Source organism: Mixophyes fleayi, chromosome 10, assembly GCF_038048845.1.
Source record: "Mixophyes fleayi isolate aMixFle1 chromosome 10, aMixFle1.hap1, whole genome shotgun sequence".
Classification (NCBI taxonomy): domain Eukaryota; kingdom Metazoa; phylum Chordata; class Amphibia; order Anura; family Limnodynastidae; genus Mixophyes; species Mixophyes fleayi.
In genome coordinates, this window is record NC_134411.1 from 24,953,728 (window position 1) to 24,981,638 (window position 27,911).

At 42.7% G+C, this 27,911-nt stretch overlaps 2 protein-coding genes across 3 annotated transcripts in view; one reads left to right on the plus strand and one right to left on the minus strand.

The window, feature by feature from the left end:
- The window catches only part of FNBP4 (formin binding protein 4), a 29,648-nt gene extending 18,865 nt beyond the window's left edge, over positions 1–10,783 (plus strand). The window contains exons 2-17 of one of the 2 annotated variants that reach the window (XM_075188081.1): positions 642–728; positions 817–953; positions 1,809–2,001; positions 2,169–2,316; positions 2,395–2,515; positions 2,731–3,054; positions 3,693–3,885; positions 3,997–4,112; positions 4,605–4,709; positions 4,799–4,932; positions 5,836–6,023; positions 6,207–6,496; positions 7,318–7,438; positions 7,520–7,776; positions 8,252–8,409; positions 9,648–10,783. In XM_075188081.1, the coding sequence (XP_075044182.1) occupies positions 642–728; positions 817–953; positions 1,809–2,001; positions 2,169–2,316; positions 2,395–2,515; positions 2,731–3,054; positions 3,693–3,885; positions 3,997–4,112; positions 4,605–4,709; positions 4,799–4,932; positions 5,836–6,023; positions 6,207–6,496; positions 7,318–7,438; positions 7,520–7,776; positions 8,252–8,409; positions 9,648–9,738 (2,663 nt within the window). In that variant the 3' untranslated portion in view covers positions 9,739–10,783. The remainder of the gene's footprint in view (positions 1–641; positions 729–816; positions 954–1,808; positions 2,002–2,168; positions 2,317–2,394; positions 2,516–2,730; positions 3,055–3,692; positions 3,886–3,996; positions 4,113–4,604; positions 4,710–4,798; positions 4,933–5,835; positions 6,024–6,206; positions 6,497–7,317; positions 7,439–7,519; positions 7,777–8,251; positions 8,410–9,647) is intronic. The other variant, XM_075188082.1, reaches the window with a different exon arrangement.
- AGBL2 (AGBL carboxypeptidase 2) overlaps positions 10,362–27,911 on the minus strand; it is a 39,942-nt gene continuing 22,392 nt past the window's right edge. The window contains exons 13-22 of the mRNA XM_075188080.1: positions 27,020–27,086; positions 23,862–23,960; positions 22,922–23,008; positions 20,714–20,780; positions 20,551–20,637; positions 20,232–20,456; positions 19,441–19,489; positions 17,422–17,552; positions 17,111–17,235; positions 10,362–11,102 (exon numbers count right to left, since the gene is read on the minus strand). Coding sequence (XP_075044181.1) covers positions 11,088–11,102; positions 17,111–17,235; positions 17,422–17,552; positions 19,441–19,489; positions 20,232–20,456; positions 20,551–20,637; positions 20,714–20,780; positions 22,922–23,008; positions 23,862–23,960; positions 27,020–27,086 — 952 coding nt within the window. The 3' untranslated portion in view covers positions 10,362–11,087. The remainder of the gene's footprint in view (positions 11,103–17,110; positions 17,236–17,421; positions 17,553–19,440; positions 19,490–20,231; positions 20,457–20,550; positions 20,638–20,713; positions 20,781–22,921; positions 23,009–23,861; positions 23,961–27,019; positions 27,087–27,911) is intronic.

Sequence of the window (27,911 nt, forward strand, 5' to 3'; positions counted from 1 at the left end):
ACTTTTTTAATAAAACTTGAACTTTTTGGATACTACATCTGTGTCCTTTCGTGTATTGAGGTAACCTATTGGACAATCAAGGTTGGCTGAAGATTGACTGTACCCTCACAGTCCATTGGAAAATTCTACAGATAAGACATATATTCTCTGGCTTCTGGTACGCATATACCTTCATCGGTGTGACCTGTATATATACACATTTTCCTGATTGTTATCTGGTTCTGTGTGATCTCTTCATTGTATGAACTAATCACATTTACCCTAGACACTGTGGATATCCACATGGTGGGAAGCTCTGTCTTATCCATTCCTGGTGGTTTGGTTCCTTCTTTGAATTTTCTCACCTGGCCAAATTAACTCGCCATACTACACTATTGTGCGCCTCCTCTTATTTTATTTTTAGATATATATATATATATATATATTTATTTTATTTATTTCTCTGGTAAACAGTGGCCAGTAAAGAAATGCTTTTGAGAACAGCCTTGCCATAGAAAAATAGCTTGTGAGTGAGGGTTGTGATGCTCTACATTTTGCGGAACATTTGAACTTGACAGAAATTAAATGAAAGGCACAATATTTATGTAGCCAGTTCTCCTCTAAGACTTTCATGTATTTATTTATCACCCTTTCTTTCCCAGCAGATGACGTAGATTCCAACAAAGTACCGGCTCCTCCTGCAGCAGGGATGGTCACAGACCTGCAGGCTGCGGTGGTGAAGCCTACAGGTAAGTAGTTAGTGTAACGTGCTGCCTGTCCTGTTGGCTGTGAACCTATGTTTCATATAAACTTTTGATGCCCTTTCTCCTTTCACAGGTGGTCTCTGTTTGCTTGGGGCATACACAGACAGTGATGATGAGGATGGCGACTCGCCTGAGAAACCCGCTACCACACCTGCCACAAAAGCAAATGTTTCTGCAGACATTGACAGTACCTTGGCCAATTTCCTTGCGGTGAGTGCAGGGTTTGCTTAAAAGCTAATGACGCTTCTTACTTCACTTGCTTATTTGAAATCTGACTTTCAGGATATCCAGTGGGTTCTGCGTTCATCCGCAACTGCTCAGCTCACTTCTGTGCGCTCCTGCCGACCAAATCTTTTTGTTTGGTTCTCCAGCGACCAAACTTTGTAGCATTGAGAAGATCATTGGCATGGGAGCAGGATGTCTGTGGACCTGCTGGAGATCCTGTAAACTTTGGGGATGGAGGTTTTCTTAATGATAACTCCGGTTCAAGCACAAATAAATATTACTGTTGGTCTTTTGTGTAATGTTAACGCTGCTCTGCTTCAAGCAGTATAGAACTAATATATAGCTGCTAAGGATGTGTACGTAACTATGTATAATCGTTTCGGTCTAAAATACATCTTTCCTTATATTTTTTCGAGCAGCTAGTCTTTGTATGTGCTGTAATAAAGACAAGGTTACAGGGTCCCAGTAACCAAGTAAAGTGTAGGCAGACACGTAGAATGTGCCTTATTGATTCATTCGGAACTAGTGATGTTACTAAGTTTGGAGACATCTCTGGGATACGAAACACTTGTGCCTCATACTTTAGTAATGTTACTGGTTTCTATTGATTGGCTGCATTCTCATGAATGATTGTTCAGACTGCCAATAGGCTACCTCCAACTGCTAGTACCCTAGTAAGGAAATTAAAAATAGTAACAACTGCTATATCTGGGTGGATTTAATTAAATGTACACATCGCTAGGGTACTGGTTTCTTTTCTCATTCTTTGCATGTATAAGCCAGTAATTTAGAGGGATACTTGGCGTCTGGCGTCTTATAGACATGTTGTTATTTTATTAGGAGATCGATGCCATTACCGCACCTCCCCCGCCAGATGATGAAACTACAGCTGCATCTACCGCTCCTCCGCCAACCCCACCGAGACCAGATCCAAAAGATTCTCATGGTGTGGCTTCTCTTACACACAATGGAGCAGGACTAAATGCTGCAGAGGATTTGTGGCATTACGATACGCAGTGTTCTCTGGCTGGAGGTAAAGATGCTCTGGACCAAACCACTTGGGTATCGGCGTTTTTAGAGACTGTTCAGATGGGTTGATCATGGGTGTAATGTTACGTATGTTGTTTGTCTGGTTTTTTTTTTTGTGATGTTTTGGAGTTTTTTTTTTGATGAATGTTTATATTTGTATGTTGTTTTTAGTTGGAGTGGAGATGGGAGATTGGCAGGAAGTATGGGATGAAAATACTGGCTGTCACTACTACTGGAACACTCAGAGCAATGAAGTCACCTGGGAGCTGCCTCAGTGTCTGGCTTCACAAGTTCAGGGTGCTCAAAGATATGCAAACAGGTGAGGCCGTCTCATCAATGTAGTATGTTATATACTCTATTGCAATATTGATTTTAATGAGCGGTTTTTGATTTCTAGCACCGAGTCTTCTGAGTTATCATCTATGGTTACAACAGAGACTGTTCCAGAGGTGAAGGAAGATACCACCGCAGCCAGTCTCGGCAGCTTAGCACTGCTCGCAAAGAGAGAGCCAAAGAAGGTAAGTCTGCCGCTATTCAACTCTGTAACCATTGCCGTGAGATTTTTACCTTGTGTCCTCATGATTGTAGTGACTAGATCTTTTTTTACACGCTATAGAATTCCGGTTTGTGTGGCTTTCTAATCGAAAAGCCTGTGTACAGTTAATGTTGTATTTCAGGACATGCACAAAGTCTGGGTTTATATTATATGCTACAATGACTATTTTGTTGTTAGGATGTGAATGAAGCAATTCAGGCCCTTTCCAACAAGGAAGAGGAAAAAGTGGGCGTGGCTGCATCGCTATTGGCTCCGCTGTTACCAGAGGCGGTGAAAGAGGAGGAGGAACGCTGGCGGAGGAGAGTCATATGTAAGGAGGACTTGGTGGAAGCTGCCTCCGAGGATGAGGAGGACATGGTGGCTGGCTGTACTGATAGTGAGTTGGCTGCAGACGAACAGGCACCAGATGACTTGTGCAGCACTGTCCAGTCGGGCGAGAGTGAAGAGGAGATAGAGGAGCAGGATACACTGGAGCTGGAGAGGGTGCTGGAGAGAAAGAAAGTAAGTTGATGGCTGTTTTTGTTTTGTGTGTGTTAGATTTTTAAAGAAACAAACTATAACTATACCGAATCACCTTTGACCTATGGTAGGAATATGTCGGTGGTATAAATATACGTCGGGTTGTTTATGTGGACCTGTTGCCTATATACTGTAGACTGAATCAATATTCGTGAGAATGGAGCCCATCTATTGGAGAGATGCCGATGGTGTTGGCCAACTTAGTGAGCAGCGGTGTAACTACCAGGATAAGCAGGGTAGCGGCTACTAGGGAACCCAGGAGGGCCTCATGTTACTGCCACCCATGTTGCTACAGGGCTCTGCTGTGTCCATGTCTTAATGAGCTCCCGGCTGTGTAACCACCAACATAGTAAGCCCCAGGATACCCTGGGTGAGCCGGCATTATAGGGTTCCAAATTTAAATTCTGCTCGGATAAGGGGAACTGCGCAGGAGGTATAGTGTAGAACAGTGGAAGAAGTGTTGAGGTAAGTGAAGGGAGGACAAGGTTATGGGTGTACATCCCTAGATATAGTTATGCCCTCGATAGGCTCTCTACATGGTGTATACTGTAATAACGTCCGGATGACGTGTCACATGTTAAGTGAGAATCAGGGTAGCTCATTGGATTTTCTCCCACCAGGCTGAACTGCGAGCACTAGAGGAGGGAGATGTCAGCATGTCCGGGTCCAGCCCACGCTCTGACTTCAGCCAGACAGACGAAGCTCAGAAACCTAAGCCCATTGCCAGCAAGTGGAAGGTGTTTGTTCCCACGGCCAGCCCCGAATCAACGAGCCGGAGCTCCACCAAAACAGGGAGAGACACGCCCGAGACAGGTGAGCAGCTCTTTCTGGGGCGGCGGCTCTGTATCTGGTTATTTCATATTTAAAACACCAAAATGCTGTAAAATGCTGGAATTTATATCCTGTTTTATTGTCTGTCTTCAGAAATGGGAGCTGAAGCTGCCGAGTGTCCGGTTCCTGCAAAGGAGCCAGAGAGTGAAGACCTGCCGGTGAAACTACTGCCAAAACTTACGGTGGATGAGGAAAATGATGATCTGAAGGTAATGCCAGATGCACCAAATAAAAACCTGTGGTTAATGCCAAGTCACAGCCCAACTCCCAACGGGCAGTCAGGGTCCGACAGTCACAACTGTTGTCACAAAGGAATTCTTCCTGTGTTCTTTATTGCATCTGGCTCTGTTTTCATACAAAACACTGATAACTGTTTTACCCTAATAGATCAGTTATCTACAGCTGTTCTTTTATGTATAGCTATGGGTTGGATGTGCAGGCATCATTGAACCAATGTAACAAGAGTCCCATGTTGCATTGCCAGCTGCAGTAGATAACATAGCTCCGCAGTGTGTTATTGAGCTTGATGCAATGTATATAAAGTGTATTTTACTTTTCATGGCACATAACGTTTCAGATTATAATGTTTATTTATCTGTTATCTTATCCAGAGAGATCTGAATGGACATGACCATGATAGGCAGAGTGTATCTTTTGCTTGGTATGATAATGGAGCTATTTCTGATTTGTGTCCCTAACAGTTTCAGATTGGAGAACTGGCCAACAGTCTGATCAGTAAACTGGAATTTTTGGGCATTAACAGACAGTCTGTGTCCAATTTCCACGTGCTGCTATTTCAAACTGAGGTGAGTGTTTCGGCAGCACTACCTTCTATTGTAGTGTCAATGGCTAATGTTCAGTCAAAATAATATCCTTCCTGTCTTCTCGTTGCCAGACCCGTATCTCAGATTGGCGGGAAGGGGCACTCAGTGGGAGCTACCTGAAACGCAAACTGCAAGACGCATCAGAGCAAATAAAACAATATGAAATTAACGCCACTCCTAAAGGCTGGTCCTGCCACTGGGACAGGTACGAATCTTCCCCAATTTTCACCTTTCACATCTCAAACATGACTTGTGACATCACCACCTGACCTCGTGACCTCATCTGTCTGGAGACTTGAACGCAGCTGCAATTTAGGTTCTGGGTGGGCAGATCCTGGAGCACACTGAGCGCTTGGGCCTGCACATTGGAGAAACTAAGTTTTATATATGTGTATACATAGTATCTATGTAAACAGTTTCCTGATTGGACAGAAAAGTTGGTTAGAACTCACTCAAAGTGCTGAGTGCGCTGTTCTGGGAGGGAGAGGGGGGAAGCGCATGCGAGAGCTGTGTGACCATTTCAGGATTCCTGGATACCTTCATTTCCTGCGTAACATCGGTGAAGTTTCCGCAAGCTTCATGGTGCCAAGTGTCAACGAAGAACAAGAAACTGTCTCCTGACGCAGGTCAGACCGAATTATTTCTTTTTTACATTTGTGTTTATTTTTTTTGTTTGTTTCTGTACTCTCTGCATATTGAAGATCTTTGCTCTCTTATCTTTCAGCTCTCAGAAAATATACACAATTACCTAGTTTGTCCCCATGAGTGGATCTATTAGAGGATGTCATATTTGAGCTTTACATTCCCAGATTGGTGCTTTCATCCGTCCCCCAGCTGTATTAAAGTGTTTAATCCACAGTGACTCTACTAAATGCAATTTATATTGGTCTAGCTTCTAGGGCTTGCCCCTCTGTTCACCAACTTGGTTAAAGCTTCTCTGCAAACAGACACCATCCTCTTGTTAGGATGGCGTTTCCTTTGTGACTTGCAGTTCTCTTGTCGGGTTCTCTCCTGTTGGTTGGATACAGCCACAGTAGAGCAGACCTAATGAGGTGATGATGCCCAGAGGGCGGCGACTTAAAATCTTTCTCTGTTTTTTGTGATTCAGGGATCATAGACGTTATTTCTATGTTAACGAAATATCAGGCGAGTCGCAATGGGAGTTCCCTGATGTGGAGGAGGAAGAGGAGGGGTCGGCACCCCAAAATAAACCTGAAGCAGCCTCTAGAATGGCTGAAAAGGAGAAAGTCGAAGGTGTCCCAGCTCCTCCTCCTGAACCACCAACGCCTCTTCCAGGTAAATGTGACTCAGGGATATATTTACTAAACTGCGGGTTTGAAAAAGTGGAGATGTTGCCTATAGCAACCAATCAGTCTAGCTGTCATTTTGTAGAATGTACTAAATAAATGATAAGTAGAATCTGTTTTTTTCCATAACGTTCTCCCTCAAACCCCTCTCTTCCTCTTTTTCATCTCCCAGAATCCATCTCTACTAAAACTTCAGTTGCTGCTCCTGTTCAAGTGACTCAATACTGGGATTTTATGCAGCCTCCTCTGCCGTTAGAAGTACCTCTTCCACCACCCCCTCCCCCTCCAGAGTCCCCCCCTCCTCCACCTCCTCCTTCCCCTCCACCCCCTCCTCCTCCTCCCATAGACGATGGAGAAATACAAGAGGTCGAAATGGAAGAAGATGATAACGAGGAGCCACCTGTGCCAGGAACAGAAGATATGGTTATAAAGACCCTGAACTGTGAACTTCCAGCCCCCAAGGTGAGGACACACTTGGTGTAATAAGTGTATTCCTGTCTATAGCATCTACTTATGGAAGAAGAGATCTGCTTCAAAAGGTTTTAGCGCTAACCTAGGTCAGAGTAAAAGTGTATAGTAGAAGAGGGAGAGCTTCATCGAATCTGTTGACGCAAGTGTTCAGGATATAGAGATGCTGAACCACCACAGGTGCCTTCGGGTGCTCATAGCAAAAGAGGAAGACCCTTTCTAAACTAGAAACGTAGGTGGTAGCACTGAGCTGCCAGGCAGGTATTGCAGTCAGTCATTCAGAGCAGTACCTGAACCTATTGATACAATGGCAGAAAGTGTGCAATTTGACCACCTTTGTATCTTTGGTGAAATTGCTTACAGAACTGGTCTGTCGGCGATGTGGGCCAAGCGATCAGATTGCACCGCATTGCCACCCTCCTGATGACAAAGTCCTAAAAGGCAGGGCACTTCTAGACAAAATTTAGGCTCCTACTTAAACCCCCACCACCTTCTAATAGTGGGGCCGCAGTTTTTTACGTGCCATCAGCATAGAGAACCTTACTCTGCCAAGTCTGTGTTCTTTTTACTGTACATTAGTCAGGCTTACGGCCTGACAGACAGAATTTGCAAAGTACTGTGGTCTTTCAATTTGCCATTCAGTTCCTTCATTGGATGCTCTGACTGCCTCTCTTGCTCCTCTTGGATTTGTCCAGTTCTCAGGAGTCTAGACGAGGAGGTCCTAAAACACCCAGTGTCTGATGCACTTTTATATTGATGTTGTTACTATGTTCTCTGTATTTAAAGTCCTGCAATAGCTTTTGTTCTTATTTCAGAAAGCAGAACCTGCTGCGCCAGTAAAGGTCTTGAAGAGGAAGACTCCAGATGTCTTCGGAGAGCAGTCGGTTACTATAGGAAGTTGTCCGGTTCTCTACACTCAACAGTCCGTACCAGCAGGTCTGTTGTGTATTTTTTGAAGATGTTTAATGTTTACTAAGAACTTCGACATCTAACATCTCCTATTGTCTGCTTTCTCAGCTCCTTCAATTGCGGCAATGAGTGTACCAACTAATTACATAGGGCTTCCACTCCAAGTTACTACTCCTGTCGTGATGAGCAGTTTGGACTATACCATTCCAAACAGCACTTTGGTACCAGCCATGCCACTTGTGTTACCACACGCATCTCTGCCTGTTCCTACAGTCTTAGAGCAACAGGTTCCATCTTCACAAACTCCGCCACCTCCAAGCAAACTACAACTTACAGAGAAACTAAAAAAGGCCAAAAAACTAAAGGTATTGTCCATTGTCTCATTTTGGAGAACACATGAATATTTAACGAAGTCTGTTAAACAGTGGTCCCGTGATCCTGTTTCATGAATGGGTTGCATTTGGGGTCAGCATCTGGGTATTACCTCTTGTTGGGGGTCACATTACTCAAGCCTAGTAGGACAATGCTTACATGTACTGAACTAGTATTTTACAGGTTTACATCTTTCTATATACAGTCTATCGGGTATCCTCACAGACTTTACTAATACAGTGAGATGGATTGTTTTGAGATAACTTACTGTACCTCTACCACAGGTTGAAAACACCACTATGGACAGGATATATTTCAATACTTATAGAACAGTGTTAAAGTTTGACCCCACCACACAATGTTTTGGTAGGAGGGTTCAGAATTGAGTCTTGCTGATACATTTTTAAGATAACGGTGGAACATTTTGTTTTGTTCATTCCTCTGTTTCCTCCGTTCGTTGCTCTGCAGGTGAAGAAGAATAAAGTGAAGATGCCCTCTCTCGTCCAGAAATGGCAGAACATTCAGAAGGAATTGGACGAGGAGGAGAATTCCAGCTCTAGCGATGAGGATCGTAAGGTTGTCAGCCAGAAACGCATTGATGAATGGAGAATGCAACAGTTATCCAGGTACTCGGACAATCCTGTTGTAATGTGCTTTATAGGATCGCTAGGATGGGAAAATTGAGACCACCCTTAAATCTGTTGACGCTGCAGAAGGGGCCTCCCTGCTTAGCTTCTGCTTGGGACAGTAAGGCAGTGGAGAGGTGGTTGGACCAATTGGTGGACATTCTGGAATCTGATAGGCTCCAGGGATAGCAAATTAGATTTTGGTCTATCTGTGAGGTCTTGGAGTGTCTAAGAGAATCTGCCATTGATATGGGGCCCATTGGGGCTAGAGTTTCAACCTTGGCAGATCATACCCTCTGCCTTCAATCTTGGAGCAGTTGTGCAGAGTTCCAAAAGGACCCAGAGTCTCTTCAATCCTCTTGGGAGATCTTGTACAGTCCCATATTGGGTAGTCCTTTTCCAGGCCGTGAAGTCAAGAGTTCCTTTCTCCCTGTTAATGCTTCTAGGCCTAAGGATCCTAGGTTTTACTCTTTTCGTCCCTATGGGAAGAAAAGGGGGTCGGGCCTCAAATGGTCAGTTCCCCGCTCCCCCATCCATCAAGGATACGTACTTGCATATTCCAATCTGTGAGTGAGGGACACCAGTGTCTTCTCACCGTCCCATCGCTATTTGTCCCGAAGGGTAGGGTCAAAAACAAAGATCATGAAAGTGATGGCAGTCCTTCTCAGATCTAGGGGTCAGTCATCACATACCCGGCAAACCCCTCGTCCCTGCTTCAGGCTCAAGAGATGGCCTATGTTTTAGAAGCTTGCGGTTGGGTCATCAATTACAGGAACAAAGTGACCCCTTCTAACTCTGGCTCCAGGGTGTTTGGACTTAACTAGGCAGCGGATTTTCCCAGCAGACAAACCCTTAACCTCTGGATGAATGGACCATTGCCGGTGGTATTCGAGCAGACTGTGTACAGTTGGGGGCAATCAATGCCGTGGTTGGTCCCAGCCAGCCAATGGGTGTAAAGGGGGTGGGGGCTTTTAGCAATAAATTTAAAGTGCCCAAGTTCTTGTCACTAATATTCTAATGTCCCCTTTGAGAAAAAAGGATTTAACTGAGGAAAAATTTATATGCATTTCATTTTGCTACAAAAAATGCCCAAACATATAAAGCTTGTAGACTAAGAAATAAAAATGGTATTTCCATTTACACTAGTGCATTCCTAGATGTGATATTTGGTTTGCAGCAGATAAGGCCTAGTTGTGTACTGCTGGTGGGTCTAATGGCTTATCGTTCTCTTATTTTAGTGGCATGGCAGAGAAAAATGCAAACTTTGAAGCCCTCCCTGATGACTGGAGAGACAGATTGAAAAGGCGGAAAATGACTTCAAGCACGTGACCGTTTAATATTTTGCACACTTGTATATTACATCACAATTGATACTGTTAAACAAAAAAAAAACACTTCCTCTTTCCTCCATGGTGGTGTCCTTGTGCTCACATTAAGGAGACATTGAGGTTTGTCATATACAGAGGTTCAACGCTACGTGCTGGACGCTGTCACTGGTCTGTTCTTCTAACCAATTGACTTCACATCGGATGCACAGTGGCCTTTTCCTTTTGTACGTGTCCCATTATTTTTGTTCTTGGGTTTTTTTTTATTTCCATTTTATTTATTTTATTACTACCTCCCCACATCCCCACCTCAAGGTACATTCCTTCCTTATAAAGTAGACCTAACCACTCCCACTGTCTTATGTGTTAGAGCTGCAACAGGCCACGGAGTAAGTATAGGATGTTTAAAATAAAAAAAAAGGGGGTGAAGACAACAATCTGAGCCTTCTCCAAGATGTAAAATCTGAGCCTTTTGTCCTCCTGCTGCTTGGACTGTGTTCATGTGGATACAGACCTCTTAATTTTACAGGGATACATCCATGAGTTAGCATTTTAAGGGTGAAATAATAAATTATACCCAATTTCTGGCAACAGCGGGTTTTTTTGTTTTGTTTTTGTTTTGGGGGCTTTTTGTGGGCTGAACCAAACGTGCCTCAGGGATGTTACAATTTCCTGGTGAAATGATGGTTTGCATATTGGTTCAGCTCACAAAATGGCTGCCACCACAGTGTGTAATTGACAAATCTGCTTTAGGTCCTTTTAACAACCACTTTCATCCTTTTTCCACCAGTGGGATGTAGTGAGATTCTCTTAATTGAGGCAGTGCGTTGAAAAGCACCAAATTCCACATTCTCTATTTTCTGTCCTACGCCTTCCTTAATGGCTCAAAAAAATATATATTTTTTTTTTTTTATCTAACTTGTGTACTGAACAGTCCTAAGAACAAACTGGTCGTCATTATGAGGAAGTCGATATTTTAAACTCTTCAATTTTTTCCACTGTTCTCTGTAAATGCTGTAAATATCAATAAAATGCATTTTTACTGACTATTCACGCTGTCCTTTAATATGTAAATATGTATGTTTCGTTGTTTTGTTTTTTAACTCTTGGTAAGGTACACATTCATGATTTGACTGTTCCGATCTGGTGGGTGGGCACATGAACTTTTGTAATGAGAGATCATTTTATTCCAGCGGGATGGATAGCGCTCATGAGACATGAAATTGCTATTTACTGTCAAATTATTATTGGGTCTTCTCCTCCAATCTTCATTGCTGCTGACAGTGTGAAGTCTCTTGTAGATTGACATGCGTAGATTTTGAAAGCATGATTAAATAGATGCCACTCTTGTTCTCACATTGTAGGTTGCTAAAACAAAAAGATAATGTTCCTGATTAATTTACACATTGTATTTTGTAGCTTTAAAATTAAATAATAGCAAGGACACTTACAAATGAAAGCGAAGATGGTCTTATACAAAAGTTAATTCCCATGATGGCAATAGTGAGAGTTGGGTCCACCCACTTGTGTATGGGCAGGATGCAGAATGGGTTATAGAGCTTTTAAACCTGTGTATTCTAGTCCCTTACTTTAAGTGAACAGGTGTAGGAAAAGTTTTATTCCTTCACCACAATTCACGCGAGATTACAAGCTCTAGGAGTTGCGTCATATGAGGTGATAAGCGATTGGCAAGTATGGTACTGTGACAGTTGCAGGCTGTCAGTTTCCTGCTGTCAGGGGCATAGAGCGCAGAGCCCTGTCATGTGAGAGGCCATTAAGGGAGATACCAAGTCCCCCACTAAGACGAAGGGGAGGGGCTTGGATCTCCGCGGCCAGAAGGATAGGTCGAAAGGTGGTTCCGATCAGAGTAGTGACGAGCAATATTCTGAAATCGGTTGGAGACCTGGAGTGAGATCTATGCTGGCTGTGTTAGGAGGAGACTGTTGGGAGAGGCTCCCCCAACACTTGGTACTTTCCGGAGCGGGAAGGATTCACGCCAGTACTCTGCAGTGCACAGTGTATCCTGACAGAGACTGGGGACACTCCGTTAAAGTTCTATGTTCGGCTGTGGCTGACTCTTTCCCTCTTTGACTATCTTTCAGCTAAGTCGCCTGAGGGGGTTTATGATTGTATAACTTTCCATATTTTTTTTTATATAGGAAATTGTTATTCTCAGTTTAAACACTTGGGGATAGATTTACTAAACTGCAGGTTTGGAAAAGTGGAGATGTTGCCTATAGCAACCAATCAGGTTGCCTATAGCTAGAATCTAATTGGTTGCTATAGGCAACATCTCCACTTTTTCAAACTCGCAGTTTAGTAAATATACCCCTTAGAGAAATCTAAGTGGGTAGTTGGACATCTTTGGGACACATAAAACAGAGTTTGTATTTTCTGTTTGTAGGCATGAGCCTGGGACATGCAAGTAATACATTATCTTTCTCTCTGTGTGGTGACTGTGTGTTTGTGTAAAGAAAAAAAAAAATTGTCAATGTGTCTGATAAAGGTAAACGCTAAAGTAAAGTTTTATGCTTGCTCTAAATGTGTTGCCAAACTTCCTGTGGGTCAACAGGACCAGGGGGCTGTGTGCGCGCATTGTGAAGTGGGAGTCGATGGAGCACAGGCACAGGGGGTCTCTGCAATGACTGGAGCCAGCATGGGTTTCCTCGCTGGCAAAGTCTATCTATGTTAGCTCAGCTTATTAACAGACAGACTGAGACTGCGACCATGGCGAGGTTCCAACCCCCTGGATGACCGACCGAACTGATTCCATCCGGAACTTGCTCGCCCTGAGAAAATGATTCAGCCCCTTCAGGTTGAGAATTGTCCAACGATCCAGATGATTCTAAGGGGTCTCTCCCATCTACTACGGCAGATAATGTGACGGTTGATTCGCAGTTTACTAAAGGGGACATGTCTCAGACTACTATTGCCCCTCGACCCGCCCAGGTAGAGCCAGCTTGGTCATCTTTCCTAGGAAAGAGATTGGACCGCTTGAAGAGGTTGTTAGACTCTCCAAGTATGGTAACATCTAGGAACAAGAGACAAATTTACATTTCTCACATTTATTTCTCACAGAACGCAGCTTTATTTCTTCGGCAGTTTCAGCTGTGGCTGTTTCTGCTAGGAGAATTCTCTGGCTTAGGGCCTGAGACGCGGTTGTAGAATCTAAAAAGTTTTTGGAAGCCTTGCCTTTTTCGGGTTCAGTCCTTTTTGGACCTGAGTTGGATACCATGATCAGTCAGGCTACAGGGCGCAGGAGTACTGTCAATGCACCTAGAGGGTGAGCGCCTAGGTTTAGTTCTTTCCGACAGTCCTTTCGGAGTTGCCCGTTTCACAGGAGTAGTAGTACTGCCAGTCCAGGTAGGACCCAGGGTTCCCGGGGACAGGCTGTCTGGGGCAGGGGGTCTTACTCTAAGAGGGGCCCAGCCCACAAAAATTCAGACGAACCCTCTGCATGACGGGGTCTCCCCTCTCCTCCGCCAGTGGGGGAAGAGGGTCGCCTACATTTGTTCCTAGATCAGTGGGCGGCGACCTCTCCAGACAATTGGGTCTTGGGAATTATATCCAGGGGATACATCTTGGATCTTCGAGGACCCTCCGTCAGCGTTATTTTCACACTTCTCTTCTGAGAGATCCGGAAAGAAGACAGGAGATGATCAGTTTGGTCGCCTCTCTTCTTTCCTCGGGAGTGATATGTCAGGTGCCGGAGTCTCAAAAGGAAAAGGATATCTACTCCAACCTCTTTTAGGTTCCAAAACCAGACGGATCGTTCCGGACGATTCTCAACCTGAAGGGGCTGAATCATTTTCTCAGGGCGAGCAAGTTCCGGATAGAATCAATTTGGTCGGTCATCCAGGGGTTGGAACCTCAAGAATTTTTAGCATCTATCGTCATCCGACGCTTATCTTCACATTCCGATTTGGGAGAGACATCAGTCTCTTCTGCGTTTTACAATGGGAAGCTCCCACATCAATTCCGGGCCCTGCTTTTCAGACTTTCAACAAGCCAAGAGTATTCAGAAACATTATTGCTGTAATGGCGGCTCACTTGAGAAATTTTGGGGTAAATATTGTGCCGTACTTAGACGACTTGCTTCTCAAGGCGTCGTCTCGGCTAATCCTAGAACTATAACTGAGACTCACCATTTGGATCTTGGAACAACACGGTTGAATTATAAATTATCCCGACTCTCAGTTCCTTCTCAAAGAATGATACTTCTGGGTCTTCTAATGGACACCAGGCTTCAAAGTTTACCTTCCAGAACCAAAGGCTTGCACGTTAAGGCGAGCCGTAAGAAGGCTCCTGCGTCATTTACGTCCTTCCATTATTTTAAGCATGAAGCTTCAGGGACGCATGGTGTCCAAGTTCGAGACTCTTCCATGTGGTCGGTTCCACTCTGAGACAGTGGTCAGGATCTCCTCTTCACCTCGATACTCAACGTATGAGCCCTTCAGCGGAGGCTCGTCTTTCTCTTCTTTGGTGGTTGGATCTGAGCCACCTGACAGTGAGACGATCCTTTGTCCTTGGTCCTGGACTCTGGTAACTACAGATGCCAGCCTTCAGGGTTGGGGAGCTATAGCTCTCAGTCTCCGTCTATAGGGTCTGTGGACAGGCAGGGACCACCTCCAGCAAATCAACATTCTGGAGCTGAAGGCGATGTGGCCCTTTGGGGAGCGCAGCCTCGATTACAGGGCATACCAGTACGTCTTCAATCAGACAATGCGACTGCAGTTGTATATATAGACCGACTGGGAGGAACAAAGAGTGCGGAGACCATGAAGGTGACAAACCAGATCTTCACCTGGGCCGAAGCCTTTGTTACAGCCATATAGGCAGTGTTCATTTCGGGGGTCGAGAATTGGGAGGTGGATTTCCTAGGCAGACATTCATTTCTTCCAGGGGAGTGGTCCCTTCATCCTCAGGTTTTTCAGAAGTTGGTTCAGAGATGGGGTCGGCCGGATCTGGATTTAATGGCATCCAGGGACTCCCAGGCTTTAGCGGTGGATGTTTTGACAATGGACTGGGACTTCCAACTGGGATATCTCTCTCTGCCGATTCCCATGATTCAACGGGTTTGTCTGGGAAGTATTCTGGTAATCCTGGTGGTTCCAAATTGGCCCAGACATGTTTGGTATGCCAACATTCTACAAATGGAGGATGGCCCGGGTTGGACCCTTCCTCATCGTCCCGACCTGCTAAGTCAGGGGCCGTTTTATCATCAAGATTCTCATTGTTTGGCTTTAATGGCGTGGCTGTTGAGGCCGGCATTTGAAGATCAAAGGGTTTCTCACAAAAGGTTGTGCAAACCATGATTCGAGCGCACAAACCTTCCTCAGCTCGTATATATCACAGGGTGTGGCGAGCTTACGTTAGATAGTGTGAACGGCATTTTTCCAGAGCGGACTTTTTCAAATTATCCTGTCTGTTGGCTTTCCTACAGACAGGTTTGGAAGCAGGACTTCGACCTGCTTTTCTGAAAGTTCAAATTTCTTCTCTATCGACATTTTTCAAAGACTGACAATTATTCCGGACGTTCATATTTTTTTCCACGGAGTGTTATGGGTTCAACTGCCTTATGGTACCACCCATGGCTCCCTGGGATTTGAATTTAGTGCTGGTAGTTCTTCAGAAGGCTCCTTTTGAGCTTTTATATTTGATTTGAGACGTTTAAAATGGAAAGCCGTCTTTTTGCTGGCTCTAGCGTCTGCGCGCAGGGTGTCAAAGTTGGGTGCCTTGTCCTGCAGGGCCCCATATCTATTTTTTCATGAAGACAGTGCTGTACTAAGGACGGTTCCTTCATTATTGCCTAAGGTTGTGTTAGGATTCCACAATAATCAAGATATTGTGGTTCCGGCTTTTAAGGGTGGTTAATCTCCATCTGAGTCGTCTTTTCCTGCATCCTTGGATGTCTTAGGACATTGCGAATTTATGTGGATAGAACATCGTCTTCTACGAAAACGAATTCTCTTTGTTTTATGATTCCCAAAAGAAGGGTTGGCCAGCCTCCAAACAAACCATTGCTCGGTGGATCAAGTCCATGATCAAGCTTGAGCTTGAACAGGCCTGTGCCAGCGAGGATCACTGCTCATTCCATTAGTTCTGTGGGGGCATCTTGGGCCGCGCGTCATGGGACTTCTGCGGATCAACTTCGTCGGGCAGCCACCTGCTCCTCTGTGCATACCTTCACGAAGTTCTATCAGGTTAATGTGTTTGCGTCAGCTGACGCAGGGTTCGGCTGCAGTGCTTTGTGGGCCAGGCTATCGGAGCACTCCCTCCCTTAGAGGGTTGCATTGGTATGTCCCCATTGTAGCAGTGTCCCCTAGAGTGGATGAATGAGAAAAGAGGATTTATGTACTTACGTTAAATCTCTTTCTCTGAATCCATCTGGGGGGACACTGCATTCCCTCCCTTTTGCTCTTCTGCTGTATGGACTTAGTTGATTGCTCTTTTCCTTGGGTAAGTACATAAATCTCCTTTTTCTATACATGGAGCGTGATTCAAACTTTGAAGAATGAATGTAGAAATATAAAAGAAAAATAGTTTGCCTATATCAGTGAAGAGAAGATATATTTTGATGAAGAGGACAAGACTGGCTCATTGTGCAGGGAGTGATGCTTTTTACTACTGGAAGCTGTCCTTTGATTATATGTGAATCTGGGAGGATCTAATGGATAAATAGAGGGAAGAAGCAAAGTCTTGGACGCAACTACAACACTTAAGCATAATATAGAAATTGTGGTGAGATCCCTCAGATAATGCAGGAAGGGAACAAACGAGTTGGAAACTTATCTATCAGGAAGATTTGATAACACCCTATTCAGTACTCTCCAAGGCTTCAGGCAGTGATGAAAAGAATCTAGATGATCTCATGGAACATCGGGTCCTGATATATGTGCTATGCTCTGTGTATGGTCAAGGTCTTTCTACCATATTCCTGGAAGAGCCTCTCAGACCCTTCAAAGCTTTCATAAATGTAAATGCCTGAAACATCGGAAGTTCAAAATTTAAGAAACTTGAAGACGGGAGTGAGAGTAGGTGATCAGTGAGGCGGCGGTCACAGGCAGAGTGGAGGGGGGCGGGCGGGTAGGAGTGTAGGTGGAGATGTAGGGAGGGGAAGATTGCTTAAGAGCTTTAAAGGTGAGGGTGCGTTTACAATGCATAGTCAACGCTACCTGTAAGATTTATAATGCTTATAACGAAAAGTGTATATCTGAAAGCATAACGGTTAACTGAACAAAACAGACGTTACATCTAAGGGTCGTGGAACACTGGCTGTTTGAACGCTAGCACTTTTCCAGTTTTTTTTTTAGAGCATGATAATAAGACAGGTGACTATCACACCCAGTAATGACAGCAAATGTCTCTTACTTTACCTTTGACAATGTTACGATTTCTGGAGAACTTTTGATGAAGGATTCTGATTTCTTTACAGTTGGCAATGGCCTTGCAAAATCTGAAATATCACTCTTTGGTTTCTGCAGGAAGCTATCCAGATAGTCTGCAAACATAAGCACATTTCTTCACTCACGTTGGTTGAGGGAAATCCCAGTGCCAAATCATGGATCCATCAGCTACAAAGATGGAGCGCTGGAAGTTTGCGCTGCACAGTTAATCTAGGACCAGTATTCAGACCAGAAAAATATATATACATGACTTATTACAGCAAGAATTGGACAATGCTTACCGGAAGTCACTAGAGCAATGACTGACTCTTGATGAATTCTACTGGTCCTGCGGATCTTAGGAGCCAATTGTAGATCAATGGTTACAGCAGACGTTTCAAAGGGTTTCTGCTTTTCCACAGTTGATGCAAAGCTAAACAGATTATGTGTATACAATAGTCAATAAAAGGTGAAATGTATTTAATTTAATGAAATGTTCCTTTTCTGCAGTAGACACACACACGGGAAACTGAAATGCTATTATATAAAATGCTGTTTGAAGAGCCATTCTCCAATTTATACAATATCTTGTATTAAAATTACTGTCCAGCTGCTCATCAAATGGGATCAGCTGTAAATCCAAAAACCTAACATATACTCTAACATAAGGCTTCCTGTAGAATGTACTAAATAAATGACAGCTAGAATCTGATTGGTTGCTATAGGCAACACCTCCACTTTTTCAAACCCGCAGTTTAGTGAATATACCCCATGGTCATGTCTACAGTATGCAAAACTCTATCTTCCTCTAAATGAAGATCTTGGCAAAATGTAGATAGGACAAGATCAAATGAATTATTGGGACGAGACAGAAGTGGGATGAAGGATAACCTGATAGGCAGAACCTAACAAACAGAAGCCATGGTCTGCTCAGCAGTGACTACTGCCTGGTTTTCATCTGTTTTTTTCAACACTCTGGGAATAAATACATCATTGACCAGTTTCCCCTGCCGTGCATCAACAGACCTCATCTCGCTGAAGAAAATATTATAAATCAAGTACTTTATAGGTTTAATCTCCCCTTGTCTCCTCCATTGTATTCACGGTAATATAGGGCATGAACAGAAAAAAATGGAAGTAGTGTATATGTATATAGCTTCTCCAGCATCTATTTTTAATATACTTATGTAGTATGCATCTGAACTCCATATACTCAATGCCACTGGTCGATATAGAAATTTAGAAGTGGCGGCATGAAATATGTAATGGAATGTGATGGTTTTACAATGGAGGCAGTAGGAGGAGTGGCGGTATGGCGTACCACTGTATACACCCCCACTTCTACCACTGTATACACACCCACCACTGCTCATTGCTGAACACTGCAAACATTCATTTATTTAGTATGTTTAATGGAGAACATATTGTACTATCACATTTTCCAATAGCTGCTCCTGTTCCGTTTACTCTCTAGCGGTTGTATTTTCATTTCATGCAGCTCAGTAAACAGCCCTGTTCATTTATGTATATGCTCACTAATTAATTATCAGTATTGCTGTATTGGATTTTATGGGTTTATATATGAGGTAGAGTCTATGGCACTGAATGATGCATTGTGGCTGAGGACTGTATAACTAGAGAATCAGTGCCATCTTATGGCCAATCTGTGATGAGCTGAGCTGTAAATAACTGGTATAGTTTAGCAGCAAGCGATATTATGGCCTGGATTTAGAGTAAGTGCATCTAGAAGGTGCAATTTTGCACCGTGACAAATCCAGATTGCTCTGCATTGGGACAAACTTAAAATGTTTGTACATGTTTAGAGTTGGGCGCACCCACCCTCTAAGTCGCAGTGTAAAAATAAATCTGGCCAATATGTGTGAGCTACATGAAAAAGCAGCCAGCATCTTCCCTGCATGTGAGAACAATTGTATTTGCATCCTTTGTATGACAAGATGGTTTATACAGGTGTAAATCTGCACACATTAGCTGGACTTTCTCATACTCAATGATGGGCAACCCGATACACTTTGGGGCCTCATGGTGCTACCCTTCAAAAGGTGGGGCCTTAGAGGGCCGCATGTTGCCCATCACTACTCCAAATGATGCCTTGGTGTGCAACTCACTGTGAACTCTACCCCACCTGTAGTTGTATACAAATGTTCATTATTATTGTACCGTACCCATAGGCAAACCTAGTGCCTGGAAACCCACCTCCAAGCTTTTATTTTATGGTCTTGATCTAAGATGTGGTGTGATTATAGCAGACTGTCTTCCTTTTCAAAGGATGACCATCTTATCATACTTAGTAACTAGCTTACCTATATGACTTTGTCCCCGCTGCAGGAGCCCGGGATGTAAACGACTTTTCTAAATAAATAACAGATGGGGAGATAAAAGTCAGCAATGAATGTGCACTTGGGGGAAAGAAAAAAAAATCTATCAAATATGAAAAAAACCTATCATCATTAATAGAGCGGAATTAAGATTAGAATCCCTAGAGTGGCAAGTTTAATTAGAATTAAGGGGAGTGTTGTGAAGAGTTATATATATATATATATATATATATATACACACACATATACACACATATATATATATATATATACATATACACACACATATACACACATATATATATATATATATACATATACACACACATATATATATATATATATATATATATACATATATATATATATATACATACATATATATATATATATACACACACACACACACACACACACACACACACTTATTTATTTCTCTAATATATACATATATTTATTTATTTATCATATATTTATTTATTTATCATTATATATATATATATATATATATATATATATATATATATATATATGATAAATAAATAAATATATGTATATATTAGAGAAATAAATAAATATGTGTGTGTGTGTGTGTGTGTGTGTGTGTGTGTATATATATATATATATATATATATATATATATATATATATATAAATATGTTTTTCCAGATCAAGACAGAAGAAAAGAAGATTTTATTTTAGATTACAAAAAGTGGTTATCTTTCACAGATTACATTCGATATTGCAAATTGTACATTGTAGAGTTTAGGACAGACCTCGTTTGAGGACATGATCAGCTACGTGGCTTCTGTTATTGTAATCGAGCATGGCATGGAAAGGTGGCAGGTGTTGTTTGATAGGTGAGGAATCTTTGGAGAATTGGGGTAAGTTGGCACGCTGAATGACTGTGATAATGAGAGGGAGACGGTTGCCATTGACAGGATCGCGGGCCTTCACTGTAGCATGCCGAGGACAAACGTGGTCGGCTGTTGAGAAGTCTCCTGTTGGACAAGAATTTGTTTCAGCAGTTACATAACACATCTGTTCCCATACGAGACCACACAGGGACATCGTATACATGGGCACCTAACTCACCAATGAAAGTAGTAGGGAGTCTGTTGATCAGCTGGGTCTTCACGGAAACGGACTCTGGTTTGCGTACATAGGATAGGATGGGTTTTTCTATTAATAGAGGAAAACATAAAAATCTTTATACTACAAAGAGGGAGACGGTGGTGATCTATATATTACCTCTTACCTGCTGTTTGCACTGGAGCCTCCTGAACCACTTCAGTCTGTGACAAGGAACATTCATGGGACTTCACCTGTTATAGATAAATCAATAACTTACAACCAATATACAACAAATATAACAATTTCCATTAGCAGCGCATCAAAATAAATACATCTGTCTGCTCTGTATAAAATATAAAACCCTTTGTGATTGTGCTCACAACAGTATGAAGCATACAACATTAGGGACAAATATAAATCACCTGTCAGAGAATGGACATATTCATGTTCATCACTCATTACAGAAAATAGAGACAAGGAAACCGCTAAATGACCAATAAATCTTAAATGCTCTTTGCTTCTGTCGTGTGCAAGCTAATTTTTAGTCATATAAATCTCAAATATTAATTCCTAGAAATAGTGTGACATGGCTCAGAGGAGCTGTTTAAATCAATGTGTTTTGTTTATGTTAAACTACCCAGAGGGGGCTGGTAGATAATGGTAGCACCTTGTATCATTTATGGCAGGTCGAAAACGTGAAAGCCTTTGAAAATATCTCTTTCAAGACAATGAAATCTAACACATGTTTTATCTTAAGCATTGTGGATGTATTTTCCATATTAAATTACACTTAATAAGTTCAACGAATTCACGTTACAGTTTGGTCAAGACACTACATAATTAAACGAGGAGAACATTTGGTAGTTTATGTTAACTCTGATTAAAGTAAATTGTGCTAGATTAATTCTAGGGAGAACCGAAGGCTTCCTAAATAAGAGTGTCAGCTCTTCATAAAAACAACCTTGGTGGTGGCATAGTTAGTACCGCAAAGCTAGTGTGTGGCATAGACAGGGACGGATTTAATCATTTTAGACAGACCAGGTGGTTGTTTTTTGGTTAACCCTGTGTCACACACATGTCACGCAGGCTCAGGTGAGTGTTGTTCGTGACAGCTTCGTTTGGAAAAAACTAGTGAAAATCTCAAATATATAAAACTGGAATTTACCTAACTGTACAAGACTTCCTTGGTTGATTGGCAGCAGTAGATGTTGTTAACCCAAAGATAATGATGGCCACACGGAGAGATACATAGCATAATGACCTGAATGACTCGATGACACCAGCTTATCTTACTGTAGAGAGCAGTGCAGAGAGTAGGGATAAGCAGACCCGGCCGCAAAAGTCTAGTATGTCTCCATAGACGTGGGTACTGGCTAAGGCCTAGACAGGGACCCAGGGTCATTACCACCGTCAGCTTAGAGGGTAGAGTGTGTATCCACACCTTCAGGAGATGCTTTATAAACACATCTAACCCCACACTCAGGGGCGGATCAAGAAAATAATTTTACTGGGGACGATTTAGTCCCTGCCCCCTTTTTGACAGCTAAGGCTGCCTACGGCTGCACACTATGTGCAGGTCCATTCGGTAGAGGCAGGCAGAGAGAGTGTACTGCCCGGCTGCTCCGATTGTGTTTAGAACACAATCAGAGCAGCCGGGCAGGACTCTCTCCCTGCCTGTCTCTGCCGAACGGACCTGCACATAGTGTGCAGCCGCCGGCAGCAAGCCCCTGCTAGGGGGGGAGGGAAGGCGATTGCCCGGATCACCTGCCCCCCTGGATTCGCCACTGCACACACTGAAACATCCCTTCTTGGCCACCCTGGGGTTAATTGTGGAGTAGTTAATTAATTGGTGCAAAATATGCATCTCCCCTAGGTCATAAAAACCCTTGCCCATTACATCATGGCACAGAAGGACCATCACCTGTTCTAATTAGCAGCTCTATTTTGGGTAGATCTACATCAGAAAGCCCCCTTATCATGGTAACTAAATACCTGGTCCTTTGGGTTTTATAGAGGGGACCCAGAGATGAAGTATCGCAGGACTTCTCCCTAGCTATCATGGTGGCTAGATGAACAAGCTTAACTCAGCTGCTCAATGCATCAGAAGCACACACGTGTATTTTTATGTCGTTTTCGTGTACTGATGCCAGTGCATACTAACTAACATTCACAAGTAGGCACGGGCATCAGTATCCCAAAAATGAACACAATTGGACTTATTTAGTGTTAAGAGCAAATCCAGCTTACATGTGCTAATTTGCACCTGGACAAACTATGTTGTGATGAGAGGGGTGACAGTTTTTTGGGGGAAATACTGCCCCATTATCCCTTTGTCTGAGCTGATTCTCTATATGTGCAGCTACATTCACATCTCAACTCACTGTTCACTCACCTTTAATTTTCTTTTCTCCGTGGTCTCTTTACCAGAACTTTTAGACGCTGTGAATTTGGCTGTTTGGTTAGAAGATTCAGCAATGTCCTAAGAGGATAAAGGTAGAAATATATACAGAGTCCCCATCCATGTAAAACCTCCTCAGCCAGTTTACATTGTGAGTGATCTGACTGTAGACTAGCCTTGGACTACTATGTGCATCCAATCTATTCTCTTCAATATGATTGCACACTGGGAGTACATTTTCTCCGGGACAAACCATGTTACAATGCAACGGGTGAAAATTAGTTTTCTATTTTGCACATAAGTTAAATACTGACTGTTTTTTCATGTAGCACACAAATACTTGATAGCTTATTTGTACACTGAAATTTAAAGTTGATATTTGTGTGCTACATGAAAAACAGACAGTATTTAACTTATGTGCAAACTCATTTTCACCCCTTGCATTTTGACATGGTTTTGTCCAGGAGACTAAAGTAAAAAAGAAATTAATGAATCAGGTCCCTAAATGTTTTTCTCTCTGTTAGGTGAGCCACCTAATATTTGTGTCATACATTTATACTGTGCACAATGCATCCGTGAAAAACCACCTTTTATATTGTGTTCTTGTTATATATAAAATAACTAAATGTGTCAAAATATTAACTAATGTTGCTGGTCCTTTGTAAATGCGATACATCTGGCATTATTCTAAAGGGTGGATTGTTACATAAATGTACTATTGTTCATTATAAGTTAGATCTATTGCTTTGAGTTTGTATTGTAGGTTTTGTTTGTTACTAGGCCATTGCATTTGTATATTTTTACTGTTTGACAGATAGGGACAGTTTTAATTTAAAATAACAAACCAAACTTAAAATACCATATGCCTCAATTCCTTACACCCCTTACTATAGGAAGTGGAAATAGTACAGCAGAATTACTGTAGGCTTCTTACCACGTTGTCACGGGACTTTGGCTTGTGCTTAGAGCTGCGTTTCTGGTACATATGGTTCCTCTCCTTACGTGATCGCAGGCATTTTTTCCTCTTATAAAACTAGTGAACAGGAGAGATTAAACAGGGATTCACTCTTAGTTAATGCAGCAGGTTTGTAATATAGCTGGATCCTGTGATCAGCGGTCAATTCCCCTGAAATTAAAACAATTTCCTCACTACATAGATGACATAACTCAGCAAGAGAGCCCTTGTTGGTCTCACATGATGATGTTTGGTTGTCTCTGAGTGTACCTACAACTGTCGTTATAGCCATAAGTGCTTTTTTTGTAAGGAAAAAGGTGCCGGAACTCACATCACGTAAATCAATCACTGTACACACACCCACACACGTCAGTTGTGTAACGAAACATAACGGTCGCCGCCCGCAGTAAGCTCGCAACGCACGACCACACGACCAATCACAAGCTGAGCAGCGCCACAAGCCGAGCAGTGCCATCACAACCAGCGTGGACGATGTACGCATATATCAGACTCGACACACAAGCAGCCCGCATGCACCGTTGTAATGATTGTGCCGCCGACCTGCTACGCTCGACAGGGTGATTGAAGTCCACGTGCACCAAACATCAAATTATCAAAAGTTACTTTTAAAACTTGGAAAATCCGTTGATAAAAGGTGCCGGAACTCAGTTCCGGTGAGTTCTATAACAAAAAAAATCACTGGCCATAGGTGATTTAAGGGATGTCTGAACTCCCTGTAGCTATAAAGATACAGTGAAACTGGAAAGAAATAACGGTACAGCTGCTGCAAGCGTGGCTTAGGCGGTATACACCCACCCCCTTTTTCCAGTGTTTATTTATTAGACCTATATAGTAATTTTATAAACAATTTAAGGACAAGCTGAATATGCATTGTATTCTATATGTTATTGGAGGTTATATGTTTGTGGTTACATTATAACTTTACTATGCATACATAAAGGCATAATCTGTCATTTTTTTTAGGTTTTTACCATAAACTTGCCTTGCATTTGCTTATTTATTTTTGTTTAAACAATACCTGACAAATATATTTTATATTTTCCATTAGTAAATAACACTTACTGGGTCTTTAGTATACAGCAAAGCAATTAGCCACTCATCTATTTCAGTCTTTATCTGAATTTTGATCTAGACAGTGTGTCGCATTGTTGAAAGTATTAGCTAAATAAAAGATTTAGCCATAAATTGTTAAGCAGAAGACTTCTCTAACATTATGCCATTTTATTATATATCTTTAGCAGAAAATGAAGAAAAGATGAAGGGTGGCTCACACGAAAGACATTTTGTTATAGCTGCTGTTCCTCCTAGTAAAACTGGGGTGCCAAATCAAGGTTTAGTCACATTGCTCCTTTAGGCAGAAATAGCCTTATCTGTGGACCAAGTATTCCAATCTTGCAGTAAATATAGGTGATTGTCTTTACATTTTCACACCAGCTAAATTATATGCTTAAACAGGTTTTCCTTTATATGCTAATATAGCTCATACTTGCCAACCTTTGCATAGTTAAATCCGGGAGATCCCAGGCAGGGGGGCGTGGTTGGAGGGCGGGAGTGGGAGGGGCGAGGTCAATTGCATCATTTTGGCCCCGTCCCCGCAACAAAACGTCATTTTGACACAGGGGCGGGGCCAAAATGACGCGATTCACCGCGAATCGCGTCATTATGGCAAGTAAATTCCAGTATGCGGGATACTTGCCTGCTCTCCCGGGAATCCGGGAGACCTACCCGGATTTCGGGAGTCTTCCGGACATTGCGGGAGAGTTGCAAGTCTGATATAGCTCCTGTTAACTTTGTGCTTTTCAGGAGTTCCAGGAGTTCTCCCGGACTCCCTGGAGAGCAATGCAACCTCCCACAACTGCCCACTTCCCTAGTGAAGTGGGTGGGGGAAGGGCTTAAGATGCGATTCAGAGCTGCCAAATCCTGGTCACTCCCCCACTGTTGTAGGCTGAAAATTACGGCGTTGAGAAGCAGGGGCATGGTTTAATGATGCGATTCACGCACCACCACCCCCGTGGATTCAGAGCAGCGTGATCCCCCCCCTCCAGAATCTCCCAGAGGTAAGATCGAAGATGTTGGTAAGTATGTGTTTAACACTATAGACAATGTTGGAGCAAGCATGGGACACTGCATCACCTGGCCCCATAGCAAAGATTGGGTAGGGCCCCAGCGATTTCCTCCCGGGTCCCCTCAGCTATGCAGATGGGGGTCCTCTTCTGAGCATGCTCAGCTGGCATATTCATTTTTAACATTAACTGTGTTTCTTTGTAATATGTGGCTTCTTACAGAGATATTGGGTACAGCTAGTTTTCTGATGTTTTAGAAAAACAGATTTAGTGCCAGTGATATTGGCTGAATGGACAGAATAAATGGAAACTAAATCCCAGTGAATGACTAAAAACATGTGTTCAGCTACAGGTTTCCTGATCAGATGTGTAGACACATGCCCTGTAACATCTGAAACGTAATGTAAAGGGAAGTGTGTAAATAAACATTGCTGACGCTATGTATATGCTGGATCTGACCTTTTACTAAGGTGTTATGTGTCAAGTACACTGTATGTTACACCCTGGCTGGATTAGCATTCTGTGTATGGTTCCTGTATAAATAAACCTAGTTTCAGAGACCAACATTAAATCTCATTCTAAGGGGTACAGTTACTAAACTACAGATTGAAAAAGTGGAGATGTTGCCTATAGCAACCAATCAGATTCTAGTTATCATTTATTTAGTACATTCTACAAAATGACAGCTAGAACCTGATTGGTTGCTACAGGCAACATCTCCTCTTTTTCAAACCTGCAGTCTAGTAAATATACCCCTGAGCATGTCCTCTACTCCACAATGCTGTCCATTATAAAGTGTGCAGAAGGAGATACCTTGTGTCATCCAATCAATAAATTATGTTCAGAGTCCTAACATAAAAGTGTTCCATATGTTTTTGTCTTGCACGATATTTACTAATGATCCTGCAACATGTCTGTTCCCTAACCAGCCCCAGAAAGAAGTGTTCTTCCGGTAATAGCACTAGCTGGCTGTCATGCTTCAGTAAATCATACGGAATTAGCTGTCAGCTTATAGTGTTTGTGTTGCACCCTTCCCAAATATATAGCACTCACCTTATCTGCCATGTTCAGTAAATGTGCGGGGAGTCCGTCAGATTCAGAGCTATTGGATCCGCTGGTGCTGTGACAATAAGAAATGGATGTTACCATAGACTTCTGATGACCGTGCAGTATTACCATGGTCAGCTCATAGTACAAGCTGGTAAAGTCTATAGAGGCTCAGCAGCCTATAAGAAATATTTTAAAGGCCCACTGCCCCAGTCCAAAGTAGCCGACTATGGGACAGGTCTGAGGAGCAGATGCCCCCCTGCCCAGCTAGCCCCTTCTAGAGGCACACTGTGCATAAGTGTAAATGTCACATCAAGGTCCACCCTCCGACCACTTTAGTGCTACCTCTTTTATTAATGTATATAAACTTTTTTATTTTTTTTTCTCCTACAATACTGCACGACTCTAATGAATCCTAGAAGTTATGGGACAGTGGCCAGGCCTTTATTACTTGTGGCAATGTTATGCGTGAGAAGCTTTTTATTGTATTACCTGGAGCGCTACTCCACCAAAGTACAACATAGAGACACAAAGACTGTCTGGAGCAAAATTCAAGTCCTAGGAACACCCAACTCGACTCCATGTGCAAACTCAGACAGACTTGCATAAAATGAGGCGCACCGCTGATGTGTCACTGCGCTCCAAACATTCTGTGCTCCGTAAATTACCTCCACTGAGTATACTGGGGAGTAACAAACTGTGCAAAGCCCTGAGTACTAAGATCAAGGGCTAGATTTACTAAACTGTGGGTTTGAAAAAAAGTGGAGATGTTGCCTATAGCAACCAATCAGATTCTAGCTGTCATTTTGTATAATGTACTAAATAAATGATAACTAGAATCCGATTGGTTGCTATAGGCAACATCTCCGCTTTTTCAAACCCGCAGTTTAGTAAATCT